Source organism: Oncorhynchus kisutch, linkage group LG26 (assembly GCF_002021735.2).
Source record: "Oncorhynchus kisutch isolate 150728-3 linkage group LG26, Okis_V2, whole genome shotgun sequence".
NCBI classification, from domain to species: Eukaryota; Metazoa; Chordata; class Actinopteri; order Salmoniformes; family Salmonidae; genus Oncorhynchus; species Oncorhynchus kisutch.
This window is the reverse complement of record NC_034199.2, coordinates 21,656,406-21,682,700: the sequence shown is the minus strand read 5'-3', so window position 1 is coordinate 21,682,700 and position 26,295 is coordinate 21,656,406. Positions and strand designations below refer to the sequence as shown.

At 40.4% G+C, this 26,295-nt stretch overlaps 3 protein-coding genes across 8 annotated transcripts in view; 1 reads left to right on the top strand and 2 right to left on the bottom strand.

The window, feature by feature from the left end:
* Nucleotides 1-9,801: 9,801 nt before the first annotated feature.
* LOC109870690 (tripartite motif-containing 13) lies at nt 9,802-13,995 on the bottom strand. 5 transcript variants are annotated; one of them, XM_020461279.2, is made up of 2 exons: nt 12,536-12,657; nt 9,802-11,837 (listed from the first exon to the last, which is right to left on the bottom strand). In XM_020461279.2, the coding sequence occupies exons 1-2, from the start codon at nt 12,611-12,613 to the stop codon at nt 10,677-10,679; spliced, it is 1,239 nt and encodes a 412-aa protein (XP_020316868.1). In that variant the 5' UTR covers nt 12,614-12,657; the 3' UTR covers nt 9,802-10,676. The 5 variants fall into 5 exon arrangements, with proteins under 5 accessions (XP_020316868.1, XP_020316870.1, XP_020316873.1 ...); XM_020461281.2 differs by having other exon boundaries at nt 11,920-12,590; XM_020461284.2 differs by having other exon boundaries at nt 12,398-12,579.
* A 28-nt stretch (nt 13,996-14,023) lies between these two features.
* Nucleotides 14,024-26,295, top strand: part of LOC109870692 (SPRY domain-containing protein 7) — a 29,333-nt gene continuing 17,061 nt past the window's right edge. Inside the window, exons 1-2 of the mRNA XM_020461287.2 lie at nt 14,024-14,389; nt 14,560-14,676. Of these exons, the coding sequence (XP_020316876.1) occupies nt 14,293-14,389; nt 14,560-14,676 (214 nt within the window). The 5' untranslated portion in view covers nt 14,024-14,292. The remainder of the gene's footprint in view (nt 14,390-14,559; nt 14,677-26,295) is intronic.
* LOC109870691 (uncharacterized) lies at nt 18,390-23,907 on the bottom strand. Of its 2 annotated transcripts, none has more exons than XR_004205620.1 (9): nt 23,840-23,907; nt 20,801-20,862; nt 20,383-20,636; nt 20,183-20,290; nt 19,943-20,037; nt 19,371-19,559; nt 19,030-19,260; nt 18,752-18,904; nt 18,390-18,676 (listed from the first exon to the last, which is right to left on the bottom strand). XR_004205620.1 is itself a non-coding variant. In XM_031805616.1 (9 exons), exons 2-7 carry the CDS (start codon nt 20,856-20,858, stop codon nt 19,151-19,153), a joined length of 825 nt encoding a protein of 274 aa, XP_031661476.1. In that variant the 5' UTR covers nt 20,859-20,862; nt 23,840-23,884; the 3' UTR covers nt 18,390-18,676; nt 18,752-18,904; nt 19,030-19,150. The 2 variants fall into 2 exon arrangements, 1 of the variants encoding a protein (XP_031661476.1); XM_031805616.1 differs by having other exon boundaries at nt 19,943-20,048; nt 23,840-23,884.

Genomic DNA, 26,295 nt, shown 5'->3' with positions numbered 1-26,295 from the left:
ATCCCTAGTGTTCTCAGTCCTCAACATTAATTGACTTAAATATATTGTGTAGTGTTTTCCAGTTGATCTTTTTCCTTTATTTTCTCTAGTGCTGTGTTGGAGTGAGGAGGGCCCTATTGTAACAGACCCGCCTGACCGTGAATGGGGAGATTGCACACTGGGCTGATTGGTGCTCTGAGGTCACTCGCAAGTCTCCATTAGTGGAGTCGCGTGAAATGAACAAACTGTGTAGGCTTGGTTTGTGTGAGTGTGTACCTTCTCTGACATTGGTGTTGTGCAGAGGGAACCCCAGTCAGTCAGTTAGCTCTGTGGTCACTCTGCCTGCCTTGTGCTCTACTGGGCATGTGTTGTGTGTTGGACAAGTGGGAACGGACTGCTGGAGTTTTTGCAGGATTAACACCCACAACTGCATGACTGGTGTTTCTATGGCTCAGAAGGGATCCTATTTATAGATGTCAGGCCTGGTGTAAATTACTATAAACAATAAACTGAACCTCTACCTCCCTGCCTGCACACACCCCTGTCCAAAACAGTTACCTCTGGCTAGTTACTCACCACATTAAACTCTACTATTTTAGGGTGAAATTAACTCTCTAAAATACATGAATACACCCAAACCAAGTGTGGAATGGTCAGCTTTAAGTCCCTAACCATTCTAGATGAATGCTGAGAATTGTGATTTTGGTTTAATGTGACTGGATTTTGGTAGTTGGGTTCTGTTAATAGTGATTATATTCTGTTCAATTTATTGTAATGATTTTATGAAAAATGCAGTGTCATGTGTGTGGGAGAGGGATAGTATGAAATGTGTTTGTAGGTTCTGTGTCATTGAATTCAAATGTAGGCCTATATTATATTTTAAAGTGATTGTCATCTATAAAAAGTCAAACATTCTTAGATAATGGACAAGAACATGCCTCCATACACAAGTACCCAGTTCTGCCAACTTCAGTCTAGTTACACCATGTAGTTACACCATGTCATGGTGTAACTAGACTAAAGTTGGAAGTACATCTGGGTTATTGTGTATGGAGGGATGTCCTTGAAAATAAAGCCATAGCTAAGGAAATTGCCCTATTATGTTGAGTTTGACTTTAAAAAATAAATAAATAATAATATTTATCTAGTGTGACATCTAAAATGGATGTGAAGTTGCATGGGACTGCTTTCAAAACTAAAATCCTTTCCCAGAATGTAATATCAGGCATGTATAACTTGTCCAGTTATTTGAAATGTATTTGCATGTTTGGTACTAGTTGCTGTCTAAACTGAATTATGATGTAACTGCTTTTTATACTCGACAGCATTGTGCATACAATCCTCATAACCTACTTAAAATAATCAAAGAAATTATAACTTTTCCATTAACTAAAGTCTGGATGTATCAACTCTAATCAAATAAATTATTTAAATGATAATCATTCTCCCATTGAATAACAAAGCAACATTTTAACATTTACATAAAACAATTGTCAGTATAGTTTAGAAACTTCTTAGAAATGTACCATATAGCCTACACAACATACACACATAGCAGAACAGACTTGTGTTACAAATGAGGCTAAACTAAATTTGCTCTTGACAAGAGAAGGGTTTGTGATGGGGGGGGGGTCTAGAGCGTCCTGCCCCTGTGGAAGGGGGTCACTCGACCTTTGCCCCCAGAGTCAGGTCACTCTGAGTTGCTTATTCAGGGTGCGAGCCATAGGAACTGGTTAAAAGGCTGAGGAACAGAGGTGACAATGGGAGAGAGCAGGGAAAGGTTAAAGCCATAATGGTGTGTGTGTGTGGATATTGGGTTGTAGTGACAACTGGTCAAGGCTCCTCTTGGCCCACTGATGCAGTCTGAGGCCTCATTCAATCACCTGGTTCGTGAGTTAATTTATGATTTTTCATGAAGGTAAAGCGGGAGCGAGAGAGACCCAGAGAGTGAATATCTCAAGGAGTGGGAGTGGTATGTGTGTGGAGTGCACAAGTGTATTATTTTTCTTTCTTTAGATCAAATCGGGTTAGATTTATTTTTCAATCAACCGGGAGAGCGGGAATGCAATTTAATTAGACAAATATGACATGCCTGACGTGAAATGTAATCAACTGAAATGAAGTAAGTCTATACTGTAGTTGCTGGTATGGAAAGTGGGTAAAGTGGTACAGATAGTTTAATTCTTTATTACGATGTACACGAGTCTGAAGCATTAATATTATTCAGGCAATAATTAACACTTCTCATGTTTGTATTTATATAGTGACCAGAATACACCTTTGCTACCGCAGATCTTCAATAGAAAATGTCTATGGATTTTCACATTTAATTAGTGTTCTAGATAAACCACTATAAAACTTGGACCTTATATTTCTAGTTTTCTTGTCAGCGTCATGAAATATAGGCCAGTTGCAATTGAGGCCCCCATTTCAAAACCTCTTTTAAAAAGGACATATTTAAGTGACCTATCTAGAAGTCATTTGTGGTTTGCTTTGCTGCACATTTAGTTGTCAGTGGCTATTTAACATTCTCTGAGAAAATTTGTATTCAGTATGAGGGAAACGGAAATCTATTAATCATTAGTTTCCTTGCGTGTCTTTTGACACACCTTGTCCAAATTAATATTTGTGCCTCAGAGAGGGAGAGTGTATTTGTATCCCTCGCTCACACTCTGTCCTGGTTAAGTACTTTCTGTTCTATGAACACTTAGCAGAACACAATGGAGCAGGCATGATCTCTTTAAGCCAAAAGTACTCCGCCACAGAACACCTGGGATACTGCCATCAATGATCAACACTATCCCCTGGTCATGTAGATTTTGTGTATCATATTTCCTGTGGAGTCTTGTACAGGTGAAAAGGCTTCAAGTTGAGGCTCACCAAAATCTTAACTGAAATGGTAAAAAATATGAAATACTGAAAAGATTGTGTTAGGAGGCCATAGGCTGTGTTTTAATTTATTAGAATTTCAGATCGTTGCGTCCTATCAGCTGTTTAGTCCTATTTCACCTTTTTGGGGTGGTAAATGACTAACTAAAGATATAATTTCTCATATGGTGTAACTTGAGTGAAAATGAAATCCTGTAAGAAAATCCTAGGCCAAATGTCTTTTTAGCTAACTGGCAGTGCTGCTGTTAATTTAGAAGTTGTAGTGTAATTAAACTGTAAGATGCCAAATGTGTTTGTTCACTTCTCTGCTCCCACCCTGTAATACCAGGGCCCATCTCCCGACACAGCACTGTTAACGCTGGGTTATTTCCTTATACACCCACAGTTGCCCAAGATGGCGTCATTGTTTGTTAATCATTATAAACACCCGCTTAGAGAATAGAAAAACCACACATTATTCTCTCATTTCTGATGTGTTTTCCAAATGCTTTATTTTAAACTCTGACAAGGTCCAGTTGTAATTCATGGTGATGGACTTCATATCCTTGGATTTTGGATGCCTCTGTTGTACACACAGATTTGTGGTCATTTTTCACACACAACCCAGTCCCCTTCTAATAAGTTACACCAATCATTTATGAAGATGCTATCGCTGGCCAGGGGGGAGTGGATCATCAACTAATTAATGGTCTTCCAGACGTCCCTTTTTTTCTGTTGGTGACATTGATCAGAGTTGTTGAATTGTGCCATAGTGCATTAGTGATATTACCAGAGTGGTTATCGGACCTGATCAAATCAGCGGAAGCAGGCGATATTTGGAAACTAGGGTAACCATAATTGTGCCTATGATGCTAGTTAATACCACACCATAACTGGTGTATCACATTATAAACCCTGTTTGTTTGCTGCTCTACTTTTCAATAGGTTCCCCTTTGACCAGATGGAAGTTGAAGGTTGTTTCATTCAAACAGCAGTCAACCATGTTTTTTTCCCCCAGTATAATAAATGTGACTTAGCAGAGTTGGGGACTAGTCTGTCAAGTGACTTGGACATTGACATTGTGATTAGATATTTCTGTCCCTTTGTCATGCTGTGGTTCAGTCTAATATTACTTATGTTCTACTGATCTTAGGGGATATAGTGAGTAATGAATTTTCATTCTTGAACTGACTGATTACTTTCAAAATGGGCATTTTCTAGCAATTGCCAGATTTTTATTGTTGAATAATTAAGATGTACATGTCTGAGCTGTAATATTTGTAATTTTGGAAACAAAATGCTGTATGCAGATTATTTACTCTAACCCAAGCCTTGGGGCCAGATTTATAAACGTGGCACTATAGTTTAGCTAAGTATAACTGGCCTGATGTGCGATTTGAAAGTGAAGTGATTGAAACTGCATCACCCCTTCAATTTAGCTGATTCAGTCTCAACCTGTCATAATACACAAACACACGTGATCTGTTGTAGAAGAGAGAAAAGGTACAACCTCAGTACTTTGCCTTTTTTATTTAGCTGATTATTTACCCACATTCTCTTCTGTGATTTTCAGATGGTTTGAGAGTCCTGGAGTTCCTTTCAGACACTGATAGGCCATCTGGATGCTGCTTTCGGGTGATTCCTCACAACTTGAGAAATTATTATTTTAATTTCCACAATGTAATCCATATAATGTTCCTTTGGAGGAAGTATTGTTGGCATATATTTGACATTTTGTATCTAAAAGCATATTTGAGAAATAATCGATCCGTGTTGGCCTACCCAGACACCATAACTGTTGCTCTATATGGGGCACAAACATAATCTTCATGTCATTTAAAACCTCATTGTGTGCTCTAAAATGAACATTTACATAATTAAATCTATTAGGATTTTGAAAAGTATGAAAATGATACATTTCTCATTGTGTTTTATGGACTGTTTTACTGACACAGAAGGTAAGAGTGGGATCTCTGGGACTTTTTGTTGTTGTTAGTTATGACCAAATATATGTGGGGTATGTAGAACTCCATTCTTCCTATTGCGAGTATATTATACTGTACTGAACGCTACTCTGCTGTTCTGTACTGGCAATAGAAAGAATGGAGTTTACATACCCCACATATATTTGGTCATAACTAACAAAAAAAAGTCCCAGATATCCCACTCTGTAACAGTCTGTCAGTAAAATATGAGAAATTGAAGTCTCTATTTGTGATACTTTTCAAAATATGAAATGTACATTAATCTTGCATAATGAAATGTTTTACTCATTTTAGTGGACACAATGAGGTTTCAAATGACAAGGTGCATTTTGTACCCCATATAGATCAACAGTTATGGTATCTTGCAATGCTTCTGGGTAGGGCTGAAATGTCAAATATGCTAACTTGGATTAATTATTTCTAAAAGCTTCTAAATACACATTTCAAATATATGTCAACAATACATCATCCAAAGGACCATTTTTATGGATAAAATTGTGACAATCCCAAAAAAATCCCTTTTGTTCTAGTTTCATGTGGAATTACCGTTTCTTTCTCCGAAGTGTGAGGGGGAGAGAGTGAGCCAGAGGATGAGGGTATGCAGGAGAGGGAGTTGGAGAGGATGTGTGTGTGTATGCAGGGAGTGAGAGGTGTGTGTGTGTGTGTGTAAGGGAGAGAATCAGATGATGAGAGATGGAGCTGGTTGTGGTGGTGCTGTAGCAGCACAGAATGGTTTGTGGGTTACACAGAGATGCAGGCCGTACTGTGCTGCCGCAGTAACGCCTGGACAGACAGCATCTGTGGAACTACCCGGAAGAGTGTGTGGGAGAGTGTGTGTGGGATCCGACTGCCTCATCACTGGCTGCCTTGCTGTAGCAGCACGTAAATATTGGAGTTAAAACTACTGCTGAAGCCTCCAGTATTGAACGTGCTGCTGAAGCAAAGCTGACCGCTTACCACCGTTAACTTATGGCGAGTCTGCATGCATCAGTCCCTCTACTGCGCATCGCAGGAGAACGGTGCACAGGAGAAGACACCGAATGGAGAGGGACGCTGTGTGTCGTCATAATGACAGGTACATAATTATTAGGTTAAGCAATTGTTTTTGTCTATTTAACTTTTTTACATGTATGTTGTATTTTATAGTTCATTTTTTGGGGATTATGTTCATATATTTGTATATACATGAACATTTTATTTGCACATTAAATCATACAAACAAGTAATAATTTAGACTGGCCCGTGTTTTTTTTGTATTGAAACGCATTTGTATTGCATTCTCTAATAAACGTTTTTGAAATTATGCACGTTTTCCTTTTTTATATTCTCACTATATTAAGTTCGCACTTCGCAGTGTTTTAAAGTTACCGTACAACAATAGACCATCATGGTGTTAATGTGTATTTTCAAGCCAAATGCTAATTATATCTCCATGCACTTATCTTCAGAGAAAATCCAATTATTGAAACGATACAAATAAGCAACTTAATTTATCAATTGACCATATATTTGAATTCTATGAAGGTTGTGTATAGGCCTCTTGCACCAGCTTTTGGTAAAACGTTTTACTGTGCTGTAACAAAATCTAGTTTTTCAACCGCCTACAATGCCTTTTTGTGGGAGAAGAATACACATTAGAACCTTCACCTTTGCACTGCTGAGCAAATCAATTTAGCATTATTTTGGTCAAGATAGGCCTTGAACAAGAGTTAGTAAAACGAAGTAGCCTCCTAGCCTGTGTATAGGCCTCAAGTGAGCCGCACTGTACGTTCCACTCTCTAATTTACATCCATTCAGTTTGACTAACAGGCTATATCGGCCTATTCGGGTAAATTAGCTTTTTGGTTTCTGGGAATATTCCAAACACTAATTTCCAGCTGATCCGTTTTAAATGTAAACTTCATGTGTATAATAATTGAACCCTAATTTCGAAGCTTTTGGGGGTGGTTGCCTATTTTGACAATTAAATGAGGCGGAGACAAATAGGCTTATTTGGCTTAAGTGAGAGGAATTTTGCAATTGGCTTGTATATTTTAGCAAGTTATGGGCAACCGAAGACTCGTAAACTTGTCCAACTCATTGTGGCTCGCCTTCAATTAGCTTATATTTATAGCACCAGTCTTGTGTCAACACCTAAACAATCGCGAATGTTACCTGCGAGTTTCACATCACACAGCGAGTTTCACACCTGTATATAGCGGTAAGGTCACCGAATAGGCGTATTGGGACTGACAGATCTGTGGCTAATCGTGGGCAGAAAGGCATGCTATACTGTAGCGTAGCATATATGCTACTGATGATAGGCATAACTTTGATAAAGGCCAGTGATATATTTACAAGCCATGGCCTACGAGTTCCTGCAAGGCCATGCATGGTCACACTCGCCAACTTGCAATCTACCGAGGCTAACGCTTGATCTATACTTTTTTTTGTCAATGTCCTTCAGATTATTGTGGCGTTGCAGCGCGTGATCAGCCTATTAAGTGTTCCTTCCAGGGAATTTGGCCAATTTGAAATGTACCAATGATATTCCCTAAGTGACCTGTCTATTGGCCTATAGCGTGTCTATATTATCAGCAATTTAAAAGAGGATAATCTACATAGATAATATATTGTGCCAGCTAGCATAAACAAATCAATTTGATAAATTCCTATATACAATCAATTATCACACATGGAATAAACCCCGTCGCCTGTTATCAAGATGAGTCCCATTATATATCACTTGTGGCCTAAAATCTCATTTAAAGTTCCAGGCTAATGCAGTCAACCACCAAACCACGCCCTATATTCTAGTGTGTATTTTGTATTATTGTGAAACTTTAGCAAAATGATTTCGTGATCTCTGGCTTGCCTATAACAGGCTTGATTTTTGGGCCACCGTTTTTGTAGCCTCTACCAGACTTTCAACGTGAGCGAGGCCTGGAAGCCGAGGATACGGTTATTGTGACAAGCAAATGGTGCAGAGGATATGCATGGTTTGAGTCCATATCTTATTTTAGGCTTATTCTAACTTTTTAAAGCAAGAATATAAAGCAATATGTTAATTTAGTATAATACACACATAGGCCTAGCCTACACACATTGCACTATAGACTACCATCCCGAGATGATCCGTGTCCCACACGTTTTTATAAGGCTATTTAAATCATATTTAAATGATACATATGATACATTTTTTTGCAATTAAATGCTTAGCCTAAAAACTTAATTGCTAAATTACTTCTACAGACCTATTTCGGGTATCGACTTTTGGTGGGTTTTCAGGGGAGTTTACTTAATGTAGGCAGTTGGTGTATAGAATGCTTTACACTGGTCAAAAATAGTTCTATGCATTTATCATTTACTTCCCAAACTTTGTCACTGCACATAATTAGCGAAAAAAACATTGCCATTTTAATTACGGGTATTTTCTCTTAACTATTTTGAAGAGCACCCATCCCTTTGTCATGACTTTTCCATGCTTTATTTTGTGAAATTATTCGACAATATTTAGTGAGAGGCCCTAATTGTACGTCTGAAGATGGAGTGCCTTTCAAATATAAAATAACATGTCTGTCTGGGAATAGAAAAGTGTTGGCCACGCATTATAACCTCTCGTTGCGCGTTTGGATTTAAGTGCGCATCTGTTCCTTCATATAAGACAAATCATTTTACTTTAGAAATAATACAATTCACTAGTCAGACTCGGCCTAAACTATTGCATATTCTTAAACACCTAGTGTTCATCATAATATAAACTAAATATCTACATTTGGTCGATAACTTTTTGGGGGTTATAAATATTTCAGTGGACATGTTTTATTGTAAACAAAGGCCTCTGAGACACAGTTCTGTTGATTGCGCAATTTGCGCACCATATGCAATTAGAGGTATAGCGTATATCAGCATTTCCCAACCTCGGTCCTCTGATCCCAAGTGGTGCACGTTTTTTTTTTTTTTTTTTTACCCTAACACCACACAGCTGATTCAAATGATCAAAGCTGGATTATTAGTTGATTATTTGAATCAGCTGTGTAGTGTTAGGGAAAAAACAAAACGTGCACCACTTGGGATCCGAGGACCAAGTTTGGGAAACCCTGGCCTATATGTTATTCCCACGGAATGTTATCCAATATGTTGAATTTAGTTGGATTATGAATAATTAATTGGAATTGTTAGAAAATGATTGTTATGTAAGATCATTATGCATGCAGGCACCATTTCATCAGGTCATGTCATCACCCAATATTTTGGGTGCATCATTATGCCTAATTATATAATATATAGGTATATTTGCATTTGTTTGAAGTCGTATTAGTTATATTAATTTAGTTATTATAGGAAAGAGAAAGACCAACTTTACATTTTCATACCTTATTTGCCCGGCAACAGTCGGGCTATATATATACATGCTGTGACGTTGGTCCTGAATTGTGGTCAGTGCTTACATCATAGGTTCATGATAGGTTTGTTGTCTGATCACGGGATTTCCGTCAGGATTTCGTTCCTTCAGAAAAGTCCAAACTGCAGGACATGACCAATGGACAGTAGAGCCTGCACGTGCATTTTTATTGGACCTATATACATGCAGTGCTGCAAACTTCAATTGAAAAGTTGTAGGCCTATGACATGGTTTGTTTTCTATATGTTGGAATAAAAAAAATGCGATGAGTTCTAAGAATTGCTCTTTTGTGATCCACTCGCAACATGCATGGATTGCATAGTTGCCCAGTGTAGGCAACAAGTGCCATCTATGACAACCCATGACATTCAAAGTTGAGCACACATTGACAGGGACTGGTACAGTTGAGTCTATCTGTATTTCATCCCAGATGTGTAGGCTATAATTTATTGTTGCCTTTCAATTTTGCAAAAATATAAAGTCTGCATAAGCCAAAACGTTTTTTTTTAATAATGAAAATTAAATTGCTATATAGCCTAACGTGATATTTAGACAAACCATGACGATGTCTGTATAGTTATACAACATTCAACCTTGCCCCCCGTGGAGGTTAAATCGCACAGTGATGACGGATCCACAGGGAAGGCCAGCATCAAGCAATAATTTAGAACGCCTGAGCCGAGTGCATGGCATTTCATAATGTCAGTATTTCATCTCACTTGAGCAGTGTGCACACCAATAGAGAAGGCTTCACTTCTGACGTTTACCGGGAAAAGTGCACGTGCATAAAACAGCAGGACAATTTTTGTGAAACCCCCTCAGTCACTCAAAAATAAGGATGTAGAAAAAGACCAAATTGAAGTTTTATTTTTGGCAAAAGATGAGGCTGGTGACACGGGATGTGGCGTTATGACAACAACAGACTGTCCGTAAAACTTAAGGCAAAAAAATAAATCAAACTCAGACTTTCTAGGTGTAAATATTAGGCCTTTGCTAAGTAATCTAGCCTATGGCATGATCGTTATTTACTTTAATATGCACATGAGGTGACTCAGGCTTTGACTTGTAGTTGTTAAAGTGTGTGATCATATGGCTTGGAGAAGGATGGCTGGTGCTCCAGGACAGAGCCGCTGCTTAACATTCACCAAACAAGCTGTTCTCAAATCTGACAACATTCAATGTACTGCAATAGTGTTTTGATTCTCGTTAAGTGTTATGGTTGTTCTGTTTATATATTCTATATAAAATACTAAAATCATGATACATATGTGCTTGTAAATACTTGAATAGCTTTCTAGTGTTTTATATAAATCTACTTAGGCTTATAACTTTTACATATAGGCTTTCTATCAGACTGCTGCAGATTGCTTCAGATCCAAAAATAACATATTTGGAAATCTAAAGCAACCTACTACGTCAAAGAAATTAGCCAGTTGTGTGAAAGAGGTTCAGGATACATTTCAGCCACGCACCCACCAGGCATCCACTACCTCTCTCCAGCACTGCCACGCACCGGTAGCAATCTCCAGCCAGCCAGATAGCACGGGCAGGCAACTATGGCAGAGCGAGGAGACTTGGGCTGACACCACGGTCAGGCTGTCCAGCTGCGGAAGCACCAGGGCGTATAGTAACAGGCACACAACAATCATGATGACTCTCCCCAGCGTTCTGCCGCTGGCACGCTGGGTCGTTGAGCAATACGCGCTACTCTCTTGGGGGACCGAGAGCTTGTCCAAATCTTTGAGCTTCACCGAGTCCCAATTTTTGACGTCGAAGTTCCGGACCATGTGACCGACATCCATGTCTATCCGGGAGGGTAGCGTCGTTTCCCGGACAACGCGCAACTTCTCCCTGAACTCCTGCATCTGCTGGAGGAAGCAGAGGGGGTCAGTCACATTCCTGAAGGACTCAGCGATGCTGAGCGCGCGTCTCTGCTCCTCCAACGCAGCGCTTAGTTTGTTAATCTCGGGATCGTAGGCTTGCATCACCACCAACTTCAGCGTCTCGAAATCAGAGAGGATCTCGTTCTTTTTGTGGTCCAGGGTGCTGATCAGTTTGATGAAATAGTCCGTTACTTTCTCTGCATCCCTGGAAACTAACTGCAGTGCATTCTTCTTACTGGCTTCCAGTGTCTCCAGGCAGGTTATGGTATCTGCGCTGCGCCAGTTCTCCACTCCCTGGAACAGCTCCTCAAACGCAGCTTTCTCCTGCTCATATGCGTCTTCCAGGGCACAGAATTTATGTCCTTTATGGTCGCCAGTTGTTATGCAAAATCCACAAATAAGTTTAAAGTCTGTGGCACAAAATATATTAAGCGGTTGACCACTGTGGTGTTTGCACAGCACCATCCTGGGTAAAAGTCTGATTTTGTTGTATTTCTCTACAATTCCGCGTAAGGAGTAGTTGATCTGGAGGGTGTTTATGCCGTTTTGAGGGGTCTCCTTGCGGCAACTGGGACATTTGAATGGGGGTCTCCAAACAGGTCCTCGGTTGTTCCCCTCCAGAATCCCCTCCAAGCACTTCTTGCAGAAGCTGTGTGAGCACAGCAGAACTCGCGGGTCCTCAAAGAGACAGCAGCAAATTGGGCAGGTGAGATCCTCCTCGAGAAGCTCCATGGTGTTCTGAAAAAAAGAGACAACCAGGATTGAGTGGAGAACTAATCGAAAATAATAGGTCAATACACTATTCATCAATCATACATACCCGTTTATCTACATCACCTAGCAGCGCAATGATTCAGAGCCAGTGATGGTGGAAATGCACATCACTAGAATTACACACAACACTGGCTAAAACGCACGAAACTCCTGCGACTGGTGTTAAAATTCAGCCACCGTCAAAATGAGAAGCGTCGATGTGTCCGCGTAAAGATGAAAATAGAAAGCGCTGTGGAACATCATGCCAGTTACATTGGCTATTTGTCTGAAAGACGCTTCGCCACGGACCCTTGCCTAAGTTCAACGACCTACTTTTTAGTGTTCACGCTAGATTTGTTTTGTTTTCTGAGACGACATATCACGCAATCGTTAAAGTTGCACGCACAACACAACCGTTTCATCCAATTGTTCTATATGCAGAAGAGATGGTAACGATTAAAGTTCCCTGCCTCAACGGTAAAAGCCCGCTGAAACGTTTCCTTAGCAGTAGAAGCTATGCTACATAAACACAAACTTACACTTACGATTACCACTCAGTATAAACGAGTTGCAGTGTATAATTTAGATCACACACGAGTATGTCCTATTGGCAAGGTATTGGGTATGGTTATGACAGCTTTTGCAGGCGTAAAGCAACATGCAACTGGGGGGGAAAACCTCACCAGCTGCTGAGACGCACAGTCCAACATACTTCTTGTTGCTGTGCAGACTTCGCCCTTTCCGGGAGAAAAATTAACCATTTCATGATCACAGTGCTATGCTGTAGTGAACCTTCCAGCTCCAAATAGCGCCCGATACAAGGGGCGCGCAGAAAATGAAACCATCTCAGTAATATTAATGGACAACGGTTTTACGCACACATTTTTTAACGTTTCACAAACAAGATGCGTTTTCTTTTTCAGTACGAAAAATGCAGAGGATCCCTGCAAGTTGGAGTTGGGAGGGGGACTGTTGCCATGCAAAACATTACAGCATGAAAGACTGTCACAACCACTGTTTTTAGTCACCCGGTTTTTGTTCACTGTGTCTATCGCCCCACTTTTATACATCATTATGAAGTAATAACGATCATCTATTAAAGCAATAAGGCACGAGGGGGTGTGGTAATTGGCCAATATACCACGGCTAAGGGCTGTTCTTATGCACAACACAAAGTGGAGTGCCTGGATACAGCCCTTACCCGTGGTATATTGGCCATGTACCACAAACCCCCGAGGTGCCTTATTGCTATTATGAACTGGTTAGAAACGTAATTAGATCGGTACAAATAAACGTTTTGTCATACCCGTGCTATATGGTCTCATATACCACGGCTTTTATACCACGGCTTTCAGGCAATCAGCATTCGTATGTATATATATATATGTGTGTGTGTATGTATGTATGTATGCATGTATATATATGTATGTATGCATGTATATATATGTATGTATACGTATGCACGCGTATATATGTATATATATATGTATACATATATACATGTGTATATGTATATAGGTGTATATATATATGTATGTATATATATGTATGTATATATATGTATACATATATATGTACATATATATATATATAGATAGATAGATAGGTAGATAGAGATATATGTATATATATATGAACATCAGGTATGAGTTTAAGTTTGTAAATTAATGTTCAACTCCACCATTGAGTTTGAGTTTGTAAATGAATGTTCAACTCCACCAATGCTCAGTGCATGGATACAAAGTAGCCAATTGGAAGCACTATCAAAGGACTTAGTGATATGCTACTGAAAGTGCTCCTTACATTTGAAAAAAAAAACTCACTACATATAGGTCTACCCAGCAACATTAGGGGTGTTCATTGTAGGCATTTTCCCCTTTTTTTTGGCAGGAGATGGAATTGCCACTCCACACACGATCATGTCATGTGTCCCAATGCTTGACACATTGATAACCAATAGCTACTAAGTCACGTGTAAAAAAAAAAATATGTTGACCTTGATTTTCTTCCCTTGTTTCCATGCCATCAGGAGCATCTGCGTATCTTCGCAAGCAATGCGATTGGACGCATTTGAGAGGAGAGTATGTTTGGCTCATGACACTGTGTTATGGATCCCACCAGGTGTCCCTGTTTCATAATGATGGTAGCTTTTCTCATGAGCTCTTTCAGAGCTCGTTGACTTCGTCGATGTGACTCTGTTTCCGGATAATATTTCAGCTCAAGGAAGGTTTCCACTAGTTACCACAGCCACAAATTGTCTATATCGTAAAATTCATGAAAACTAAAATTTGCTTTGTGTTCTTAATTTAAGGTTAGGCATAAGGTTAGCAGTATAGTTTAGGTTTAAAAATCACATCTAAAGAAGTTACATTGTAGAAATACACGAGGTTTATGACTTTGTGGCTGTGGTAAGTAGAAGAGACCGTGTAAAATTGCTGCAATGTTTACGTGTTGTCTGGGATGCTGCGGAGATGGGGGAACGGGGCATCTTCCTCTCAAAGAAATGCCCACCGTCCAGTTAGACACGCATCATATGGGTGAGAGGCAAAAACTTTCCGACGGTTGTTTTTTAAGCTGTAAAGGCCGGTCTGGTTAGCCTAACTTGGCTAACAAATCAACGTAGCTTGCCAGGGGTCTAACATCCACCTGGCTGTTTTCGGCACTGCAGTCGTAAATACAAAAATATTTAGATTTCTTTCTCCTTTAGGCACCGATGTAGTCATAGTGAAGAGTGGCCGGAGAATATGTGGCACCGGTTGTTGCCTTGCCAACGCTCCCCTGCACCAAAACAAGAGTTACTTTGAGCTCAAGATCCAGTCCACAGGTAAGTAAATGATTGAAAATGTGTCCATATACTGTCCACCTGTCTGTCCAGTTGCGATATTAGCATGTAACACTTTTTTTAATGTATGCCAGCAAAGCCACTACACAACACAACACTAAACAATACATGAATTGCACTATTTTTGTAATTATTAGTATTTTTTTATTTTATTTATCCGTTATTTTACCAGGTAAGTTGACTGAGAACACGTTCTCATTTACAGCAACGACATGGGGAATAGTTACAGGGGAGAGGAAGGGGATGAATGAGGCAATTGTAAACTGGGGATTATTAGGTGATCTTGATGGTTTGAGGGCCAGATTGGGAATTTAGCCAGGACACCGGGGTTAACACCCCTACTCTTACGCCATGGGATCTTTAATGACCTCAGAGAGTCAGGACACCCATTTAAGGTCCCATCTGAAAGACGGCACCCGACACAGGGCAGTGTCCCTATAATGTTGACAAACAGTGCCCACAAACTGTTAGGGCCTTAATAAAACTGTCCCAACAGCAGAGTCCCAACACCTTACCACTGCTACACCTGGCTATCAGCGGAGCCTTGTCTGACAGCGAAACAGTTAATTTAGCCTCATTTTCTGCCTGTCAGAAACGTAGGATAAATAAAGGGGGCATATACGCAGACAATGAAAGTGCTTACAATATTAGATGACATTTCTTTAAAACAGGCTATAGGCTACATGTGCACCACCAAGTCAGAACAGTAGGCTAAATTGAGGGTTAAAGGGACCAAATTATAAGGGTGAGAAGCATGGGCTACTAACAGCTTACTACACAACAAACACTTATGTATACTGTAGCTATGAAAGTAATACTATCTCCCTGGCATATTACATGATTTATGTAGCAGCATACAAGACATTTCTGGACTCACTTTGTGAGTGTGCTCACTTTAAAAGGAAGGTAACGCGGCAGTCCTTAGTGGGCAAATTTTGTCATCAAAGTCTGGCATTCTCTGAATTTATGGTGCTTTAAACACAACTGGGAACTAGGAAATAAACAATGTTGAATCATGATTGCATCAGTGAATCCACAGATTACGAGTTGAAGATAAATACTTTTACTTAGAGTATTAGTATATTAGTAATTGACTGACCCGGTCTCTCCAGATCTCCTAACAGTACTATTTCTAGGGTCAATTTTAGATCAATGCTATGCATTTTCAGCCATTCCTGAACCTGAGGGCAATACCAAAATAAATGGTTTATTGATTCTGTATCCTCACAACAAAATCTGCAGAGCTTTGATGATTTTATGCCCAAAATATTCAACATTTTGTTGGTGGCAAGAATTCAATATAATAATTTTAGCTGAAAAGCATGACGTCTTGATTCTTGTGTTGTTTTATATATCAACTCATACACCCTGTACCATGGAATCTGTACATAAAAAATCTCTTCCCAACTATTTTGCAATCTGTATGGCACAGTTGTCAACATCCTGGTCCTCAAATTAAACTGGTATGCTTTCCTATTTATGCTATTTTTATTCCTCCGCAAGTTTTGATCCTTTATATTGGGCAGACAGACCAGTTCCCTACCACCTCCCGCTGCCACCCGCCTCCTCCATTTTTGGGGTAATGCTGTAATCAGTTGGCTGTACTCTTGGATTGAGCAGACCTTCCTGTACAATTCTGATAACTCCATGAAGGACACAACTATAACATTCCAATTTACAATATCATTTAAGATCAAAATACCCTTTTCAAACATCTTTCCCATAAATACAGGTATTTTATCAACCAGCACATTTGAGTTCAGCCATAATATTTGTTGTAATATTTGTTCCGTCTTTTCAGGGTGATGAAATTGAAATTGTAGCCAGCTCTGCAATTCTTGTTTGAAAAAGAGAGACTTTTTTCAAAATATCATTTTCAATAAATCAAAAATGAGACATGGCAATCTGCACAAAGGAGAAAATACCCTTTTTAAACAATGGATGAGCTTTTCTTATTAATCTACTTGAGAACCATTTAGGGTTCAAGTTAAACTTTTGAATAAGTGAAGCTTATAGAGAGGTTTAGTGCTTTTATATTCAATAATCTAAACCCACCCAATTCATATACATTATATAGATAGGCACGCTTTATTTAGTCTGGTTTAGCGTCCCAGATAAAGCAAAATATGTTTTGCTCATATGATTTGAAAAACGAATCATCAGGAGTAGGCAGTGCCATAAGTGAGTAAACTGAGATATGACTAAGGAGTTAATCAGGGCAATTTTTCCATAAATAGACAGGTATTTACCTCTCCATGGTTGCAGGATCTTGTCTATTTTTACAACTTTTCTATTGAAATTCATTGTGGAGAGCTTATTTATATATTTTGTGATATGAATACCGAGTATGTCTACTTCACCATCAGCCCATTTTATAGGTAAACTGCAGGGTAATGTAAAAGTTGTATTTTTTAAAGATCCAATACGTAATATTGTACACTTATCAAAATGAGGTTTTAGTCCAGAGAGTCCAGAAAAGTTATCTAGATCTTCAATGAGACATTGCAGGGATCTAGCGTTCGGACTTATTATACAACTTGAGTCATCGGCATACATGGACACCTTTGTTTTTAAGCCTTGGATTTCAAATCCTCTGTTATTGGATCTGATTTTAATAGCTAGCATTTCGATGGCCATAACGAATAGATATGGTGACAGCGAACACCCTTGTTTAGCTTCTCTTGACAATTCAAAACTATGATTAAGTAGCCATTATTTACTATTTTACACCTGGTGTTGCCATACATTATTTTTTACAAATTTTACAAGAGAATCACTGAAATTGAAAAAAATCCAGGCATTTATAAATCAAATCCAATCTTAATTTATCAAATGCCTTTTCAAAATCCCCTATAAATACCAGGCCTGGCTTCTTAATGTTTCATAATGTTCTATTATTTCTAGTAGTTGTCGTATATCATGTCTTCCTTAATTGACCCCCTTATGAACAGAACAGATTTATACCAGTTGTGTCAGGCCACGTATTGACTCATCCAGCTGTAACGCATAGAATTCACTGGCTTGTATGCAAAGCAGTAATAGTTTCAAAACATCTCCTGCCATGTCACTGATGCGACACGGCAATGAAGGCATTGTCTGTATCGTTTTTTGGGGGGCCTTTCCCAGCCATATCTGCGGCGGCAGGAAGAATTAAGTCCTCCACAATAGTATGGGGCTTGCCTGTCCTAGCCACTCGGTAGCTCACCATATAAGACGCTTCTAGCCCCTTCTTATTAATGGTATGTGTTGCTTTTATTCATGTCGTACTCCTCGAAAGTTGTCTTTATTTTCACTCAAACTCCTGTGGCTCATTTTTCAAATGGTCATGTTTAGTTTCTAAATGTCTGTGCAAGAGTGAAGGTTTCCCGTGAGAGAGTAACAGTTAATGTGATTGGAAGTTAATTATTTGACTAGGCTACCTGTATTTGACATTTCGCTGATTACTAGATGGTTGAATTTTATTTTGGGCAGTGAAAAGAGGCTACTCAGGCGAGAAAAAAACCCAAATGTAAAGCCCCGTTGAAAATATTAATGTACTGTTAGAATTTTTTTTTTATAATATATTTTTTTATGTGAATCACATTTTTATTTGGCGTACCCCCGACTGCATTGCGCATACCCCCCCAGTTTGGGAATACCTGGTATACAGGATGCAATTTAAGTGCTGCAGCTATCTAAAGAAACAGAGACATTTCTGAAATAAAAAGTTTATCTTGACAAAATTAACAGAGGAACATTTGACTGAACATGAATTAGTCCACTAATTCATGTTCCTCACAAAAGAGTGTTGGAAATCTCTTTCCAGATTCTGACGACAACCTATTTCTGACATAGTTTACAGCCTTTGTCAGAGCACATTGTTCTATTGGGCTTTCGGGAAAAAGATTTCCAACGACCTGCCTCGAAGCTCCTTGTTGGGGGTGGCTGTTGATGAAGAGCTGCATGCAGGTAGCTAGATGCTGTTCCTCAAGTCTGTTTTGACCTGAAATAACAGAAAGAATAATAAGAGATGGGTGAGGGACAAAGATGATCTACTTTCACATTTAAATATTCTTACTTGTTGCATTGCAGAGAAGTCCCTCTCACAATTAACGGAAGACACTGGTATAGTCAGTGCGATTGCTACCAGCTGGGTAAGACGGCGCTAGAGCTGCCCCCAATCATCAAACTGCGAGGCCAGCTTTGTCTTTGCCGTCAGCTGGTCCAAGCCCTGAAACACAAAAAGATGTACAACATTAAAGAAGAGCCAACAGAGTGGGAGTTCAACAGCAAAAAGGGTTGGGCAACACTGGCCTAAAATGTTGTCTTCAAAAGATTATCACACTCATGCCATACCTTGAATGCTCCAACTAGCACATGTTGCTTGTAAGAGGGCCACTCTTGCAGCATAGCAGCCTCTGGCGCTTGCAAGAACTGCCTGGAGAGGAGGGTCAGGTTAAAGGTGTTTATCTTCTCACTAGAGAACACAGCCTGAGGTCCCAACACACTGAAGGCCCCCAGAATCTCCAGGTGCTGGAACCTCCAGTCTAGGCTGTCCTTGAGGCCAACAAGATATGGATTCATGACCTAATTACAGCACAAAACAGAAATTGAGTGATTAATAGCTGTTTTAGTTTATCCAACACAATTGATGTAACATTGTTTTCATCACAACATTTGAAAACAAATGTTTTTACCTCCTCTCTGAACCGAGCCCAGAATTGCTCCCTGGTCTTGGTCTTCTCCAACGGGCCTCTCCCTCTCCTCGATGTTGAGTTTGCCCAGACCCATTGGGTCATCGAGGTCCTGGTGGACTTGGCTCAGAAATGACCCCTGGGAGCACCAGAATGTTTTATGGCGAGGAGTGATGCCATTGTCACAGGGACCTACAACACAAGTTGTTTTGCTTGAAGTTATTATAATGAAGTGTCAATATGTAACAGTATAACTTTAGACCGTCCCCTCGCCCATACCCGGGCGCGAACCAGGGACCCTCTGCACACATCAACAACAGTCACCCACGAAGCATCCTTACCCATCGCTCCACAAAAGCCACGGCCCTTGCAGAGCAAGGGGAACTACTACTTCAAGGTCTCAGAGCAAGTGACGTCACCGATTGAAACGCTATTTAGCGCGCACCGCTAACTAAGCTAGCCGTTTCACATCCATTACAAATAGTGCTTAAATATTTCATTGCGTAGTGCTGTCCTGTGACTGTTAAACCGACACATTTGTACATGTTTGAACATGAAGATAGAAAATAATGTACCTGCTCTTTTATGGCCAAGAAGTTTACATCCTCCTTTCAGAATACTTTTGAAAGCCGCGTCAGGCGTGGCAGCACGTCCCCCTGCAGGTAAAGTGCTGCCACAAATCTGAGAGTTAGAAAAGTTTGTCACTCCACAATGATACATCAATTGACAATAGAAAACAGGTTTTAAAAGCCACATTGTCGACCACTCAAATACAGTTTTGAGTCCACTATAATCTATAATACATGTAGGCCTACCAGCGTAGCAGTTGGGCACCGGTTCACCTCAGCCATTACTGCGCTGAGGTTTCGCTGAAGATTAGCCACGGCCAGGTGCTGGGACAGCCAGCAAACATCTTTCACTTCCTGCAAAATACATGTATTTTTAGTGTAGATGCAGTAGGTAAACAAGAGGAGACCAGAGTAGCCAAGTGAAGAAATGTGATGCATAATCTCACCTTCACTTTTAAGTACTGAAGTCCCAAGGTCGCTGAAGCAGCTTTCAAGACTTCTGTCTTGTTACTGCTTTTGGCAAAGTAACTATGGAGCTGCTGCAGGTGCTCCTTGATAGTGTCCATATAGGGGACCTCAGCTGATGCATCTTTACAGGCCAGAGCAATGCAGTGGGCAGCACAAGCCACAGGCACCGTCCACAGGAAGGCATCCTGTTTTGCCACACCACTAAGTTGTCCTGTTTGTATCACAGGACATACTGTGAAAAAAAAAATGGAAGAAATTGTTAATGCTAAGACTTTGTGTTGTGTCCATACCAGTCATCACTGCAGCCCCATCAGTGCCCAGGACGTACAATCTCTGTTGGTATCTTTTTGATGTGCAGCACCACCTTGATGGCGGCAACGATGGTGTCTGCCTTACCATCAGAGACTGAGACCAGGTCGAGGAAATGGTTGTAAAGGTGTCCCTCTTGATCCATGTATCTGGAAAACATACAAAAATCCATACACAATTGCATTATTACTCATGGATGACTGTAGAATATCACAACTAAAAATAATTGTACAACTCTAATTGAAATAATACCTGACATGTAAAATCCAGGTACTTATTAGTTGCCACATCTGTAGTTTCATCAGGGTCCAGGCCATTGGCTACAGATGTCTCTTATTAGAGGTCGACCGGTTATGATTTTTCAACGCCGATACCGATTATTGGAGGACCAAAAAAGCGGATACCGATTAATCGGCCCATTATTTATTTATTTATTTATTTGTAATAATGACAATTACAACATTATTAACACTTATTTTAACATAATATAAAACATAAATAAAATCAATTTAGCCTCAAATAAATAATGAAACATGTTCAATTTGGTTTAAATAATGCAAAAACAAAGTGTTGGAGAAGCAAGTGATATGTGCCATGTAAAAATGTGTGCCATGTAAAAAAGCTAACGTTTAAGTTCCTTGCTCAGAACATGAGAACATATGAAAGTTGGTGGTTCCTTTTAACATGAGACTTCAATATTCCAAAGTAAGAGGTTTTAGGTTGTAGTTAATATACACTGCTCAAAAAAATAAAGGGAACACTTACACAACGTAACTCCAAGTCAATCACACTTCTGTGAAATTAAACTGTCCACTTAGGAAGCAACACTGATTGACAATAAATTTCACATGCTGTTGTGCAAATGGAATAGACAACAGGTGGAAATTATAGGCAATTAGCAAGACACCCCCAATAAAGGAGTGGTTCTGCAGGTGGTGACCACAGACCACTTCTCAGTTCCTATGCTTCCTGGCTGATGTTTTGGTCACTTTTCAATGCTGGCGGTGCTTTCACTCTAGTGGTAGCATGAGACGGAGTCTACAACCCACACAAGTGGCTCAGGTAGTGCAGCTCATCCATGATTGCACATCAATGCAAGCTGTGGCAAGAAGGTTTGCTGTGTCTGTCAGCGTAGTGTCCAGAGCATGGAGGCGCTACCAGGAGACAGGCCAGTACATCAGGAGACGTGGAGGAGGCTGTAGGAGGGCAACAAGCCAGCAGCAGGACCGCTACCTCCGCCTTTGTGCAAGGAGAAGCAGGAGGAGCACTGCCAGAGCCCTGCAAAATGACCTCCAGCAGGCCACAAATGTGCATGTGTCTGCTCAAACGGTCAGAAACAGACTCCATGAGGGTGGTATGAGGGCCCGACGTCCACAGGTGGGGGTTGTGCTTACAGCCCAACACCGTGCAGGACGTTTGGCATTTGCCAGAGAACTCCAAGATTGGCAAATTTGCCACTAGCGCCCTGTGCTCTTCACAGATGAAAGCAGGTTCACACTGAGCACATGTGACAGACGTGACAGAGTCTGGAGACGCCATGGAGAACGTTCTGCTGCCTGCAACATCCTCCAGCATGACCGGTTTGGCGGTGGGTCAGTCATGGTGTGGGGTGGCATTTCTTTGGGGGGCCGCACAGCCCTCCATGTGCTCGCCAGAGGTAACCTGACTGCCATTAGGTACCGAGATGAGATCCTCAGACTCCGTGTGAGACCATATGCTGGTGCGGTTGGCCTTGGGTTCCTCCTAATGCAAGACAATCGTAGACCTCATGTGGCTGGAGTGTGTCAGCAGTTCCTGCAAGAGGAAGGCATTGATGCTATGGACTGGCCCGCCCGTTCCCCAGACCTGAATCCAATTGAGCACATCTGGGACATCATGTCTCGCTCCATCCACCACAGACTGTCTAGGAGTTGGCAGATGCTTTAGTCCAGGTCTGGGAGGAGACCCCTCAGGAGACCATCCGCCACCTCATCAGGAGCATGCCCAGGTGTTGTAGGGAGGTCATACAGGCACGTGGAGGCCACACACTACTGAGCTTCATTTTGACTTGTTTTAAGGACATTACATCAAAGTTGGATCAGCCTGTAGTGTGGTTTTCCACTTTAATTTTGAGTGTGACTCCAAATCCAGACCTCCATGGGTTGATACATTTGACTTCCATTGATAATTTGTGTGATTTTGTTGTCAGCACATTCAACTATGTAAAGAAAAAAGTATTTAATAAGAATATTTCATTCATTCAGATCTAGGTTCTTTTAGTGTTCCCTTTATTTTTTTGAGCAGTGTAGTATTTATAGGACTTTCTCTCTATACCATTTGTATTTCATATACCTTTGACTATTGTATGTTCTTATAGGCACTATAGTATTGCCAGTGTAACAGTATAGCTTACGTCCCCCTCCTTGCCCCTACCTGGGCTCGAACCAGGAACACAGACAACAGCCACACTCGAAGCATCGTTACCCATCGCTCCACAAAAGCCGCGCAAGGGAAATAACTACTCCAAATCTAAAAGCGAGTGATGTTTGAAACAGTATTAGCGCACACGCAGCTAACTAGCTAGCCATTTCACATTGGTTACACCAGCCATTAGGCTGATAGGCTTGAAGTCATAAACAGCGCTGTGCTTGCGAAGAGCTGCTGGCAAAACGCACAAAAGTGCTGTTTGAATGAATGATTACGGGCCTGCTGCTGCTCAGTCAGACTGCTCTATCAAATCAGACCTAATTATAACATAATAACACACAGAAATACGAGCCTTTGGTCACTAATATGATCGAATCCGGAAACGATCATTTCGAAAACAAAAGGTTTATTATTTCAGTGAAATACGGAACCGTTCAGTATTTTATCTAACGGGTGGCATCCCTAAGTCTAAATATTCTTGTTACATTGCACAACCTTCACTGTACGTCATAATTACGTAAAATTCTGGCAAATTAGTTCGCAATGAGCCAGGCAGCCCAAACTGTTGCATGTACCCTGACTCTGCGTGCAATGAACGCAAGAGAAATGACACAATTTCACCTGGTTAATATTGCCTGCTAAACTGGACCAGTAGTTATAACTAGTGATTATGATTTACTGTTTTTTATAAGATAAGTTTAATGCTAGCTAGCACTTTACCTTGGCTTCTACTGCATTCGCGTAACAGGCAGGCTACTCGTGGAGTGCAATGGTTAGAGCATTGGACTAGTTAACTGTGCGGTTGCAAGATTGGAACCCCTGAGCTGACAAGGTGAAAATCTGTTGTTCTGCCCCTGAACAAGGCAGTTAACGCACAGTTCCTAGGCAGTCATTGAAAATAAGAATGTGTTATTAACTGACTTGCCTAGTTAAGTAAAAAGGTATTCCAAAAAAGTATAATAATAGTAATCGGAAATCGGCGCCCAAAAATACAGATTTCCGATTGTTATGAAAACTTGAAATCGGCCCTAATTAACTACATAAGCTAGCTATAACATAAAAACTCTACTAACATAATTTAGATCTATAATATTAGTGATAGAAACATGGTTAACAAACGTTACTAGTCTAGCAAGTTAGCTAGTTAATTTGGAAGATTCAAGTGCAAGCAAGATGGCTACATTTATCGGTCCTCGATTCGATTTTTTCCCCTCATTAGTTTATTGAAATATTTCCCGCCACAGCAACGAAAGAGAAATGGGGCACAGAGACAAGTGTCATTTAACAACTTAGCTAGCTGTCAAATCAGCCTGAATTAAATTAAACTTTATTTAGTTAGCTAACTCTTTAAAATCTTAAGCTATCGTTTTTATAAGTGTATGGCTTACTGTACTTGACAGAGAAGAGGCAGAATCCCGGGAGTGAGGTAGGGATGCATGAGGGACAGAGTGGAGCAGAGGAGTGAGCCAGGAGGGGAGATGGAAGGATAGGAGAGAGGAGTAAGGCCTACAGCATTATGTGTAGTTTTGTAATGCTTGCTATCTTTAGTAGGTATTGCCCCAGACACCAGTAATTCCACTGAACTACACTCTAAATGTCTTCTAATGTAAAATATGTTTCAGATTGTGCACTAACCTTGGCTCAGTAATAACGCATTATGTCTGTTGCTGTTCACATGCTCCAGAACTGCTGGACCTTGCCGAATTGCTGGGTTCTGACTACTTCACAAACACTCAAGGTGTTTTTGTTCATATTTTCTTCACTTGTTATTTAAATGTCACCTGACTTATTTCACATTGTTCTCATTTACTTGAAGATTGGCAAGAACACAAACTACAGGTCACACAATAGTGGACGAAATGTTGAAGATTCTGGCTCAAGTTGTGGAGGAGCCTATCCTCCATGCCATCCAGACTAGAGGTCGACCGATTAATCGGAATGGCCGATTAAGTTGCAGGCTGCCTGCCACAGCTCACAGAGCTAAATAACCTTTAGAACTATGTTGAACCCAGACAGGTTATCTATTTACCAAGAAAAGCGAATGTGCTTTACAGAACTTTATTGAAACTGTTTGGTAGAAATAGGATGTTTATTTTTGTGTAGCGGCAATGATTCTGCCCTGGCATAGCGCCACACGTAAATGAACGCAGAGGAAACACTGATGATGTCATTGATATCATTTTATCTGTGGCCAATGAATTTGAGCCTTTTGGATGGGCACTTCTAACTCTGGTAGGTTTTTGCGGTGGCGTAGTGTTCCCCTGAGTGACAGAACACTGAGCCAATCACGGCGCAACTAGAGAACATTACCAACCCCTATGCTCCGTATTTTCAGTTGGCTGCCCCACCACCACAGAGCTAGTCTGAAACACCTGTATTTTGGAGCTGCCTTACTCAAGAAAGCAAAAAAGAGACCATGTTTGTATGTGGCTTAATTAACTCAATGATTATTATATATTTTTTTTTACATTGTTTGCAAACTGATATGTGACACGCATGCATATCACACAGTTAGAATTATTTTTTTAAGCTAAACAGGTGGGGCTCTACCTGCCTTGAATGACTGGTCGCCACGGTGTCTGTCTATGTGTGGGAGATAAAATAGATAAGTTACTACGGGTAATGTATTTTGGTGTGGGTGTGCGTGCACAGAAGGCAGGGTATGTACTATGTACCCCATTCTTACTTTAGATGCTAACTGTTTTAGCACCTATTGACAATAGTAGCTTCTGACCGGGGGTGTTTTGTTAAGCACCCCGATGCTAGTCTAAACATTAACACCCATCGCTTGCGATACATTCCTTATGCTTCCAAAAACGTATCTTTCATATCAGTGTGAAATCATTTTCAAAAAAACAAAAGGATCCTTGACTACATACCTTTTTTATAGGGTATGGTTAGTGTTCCCACACGGCCATATTCCATGTCACATCGCTTGGTTACAGATAGAATACATAGGCGGCTACCTGTGCTAATTGGCTCTGTAGCCTGCTCTGAACACCTGTGTGTAAGAGTAACTGTAGAGGAAGTGTAGTTCATCAACTTCTTTGGTATAAAGGCATTCGTAACAATATGTGCGTTCCGCCACCTACTGTGCGGGTGGATAATAAAGATCCCCAACATGAAATAATGCAGGGTAAAAAATGAATAAATTATAGTATGGAATTGCAGTTGAA

What these genes read in the sequence shown, in the direction of transcription:
- LOC109870690 (XM_020461279.2), bottom strand. Translation starts at nt 12,613, where the DNA reads ATGGTTAATTTTTCTCCCGGAAAGGGCGAAGTCTGCACAGCAACAAGA. An exon ending in ACTGTGCGTCTCAGCAGCTG is followed by an intron (nt 11,838 to 12,535) that starts GTGAGGTTTTCC and finishes TCTTTTTTTCAG; the next exon opens with AACACCATGGAGCTTCTCGA.
- LOC109870691 (XM_031805616.1), bottom strand. Translation starts at nt 20,858, where the DNA reads ATGGATCAAGAGGGACACCTTTACAACCATTTCCTCGACCTGGTCTCA. An exon ending in CCTGGTCTCAGTCTCTGATG is followed by an intron (nt 20,637 to 20,800) that starts GTAAGGCAGACA and finishes TTTTTTTCACAG; the next exon opens with TATGTCCTGTGATACAAACA. An exon ending in TCTTGGCCATAAAAGAGCAG is followed by an intron (nt 19,560 to 19,942) that starts GTACATTATTTT and finishes CTTGTGTTGTAG; the next exon opens with GTCCCTGTGACAATGGCATC.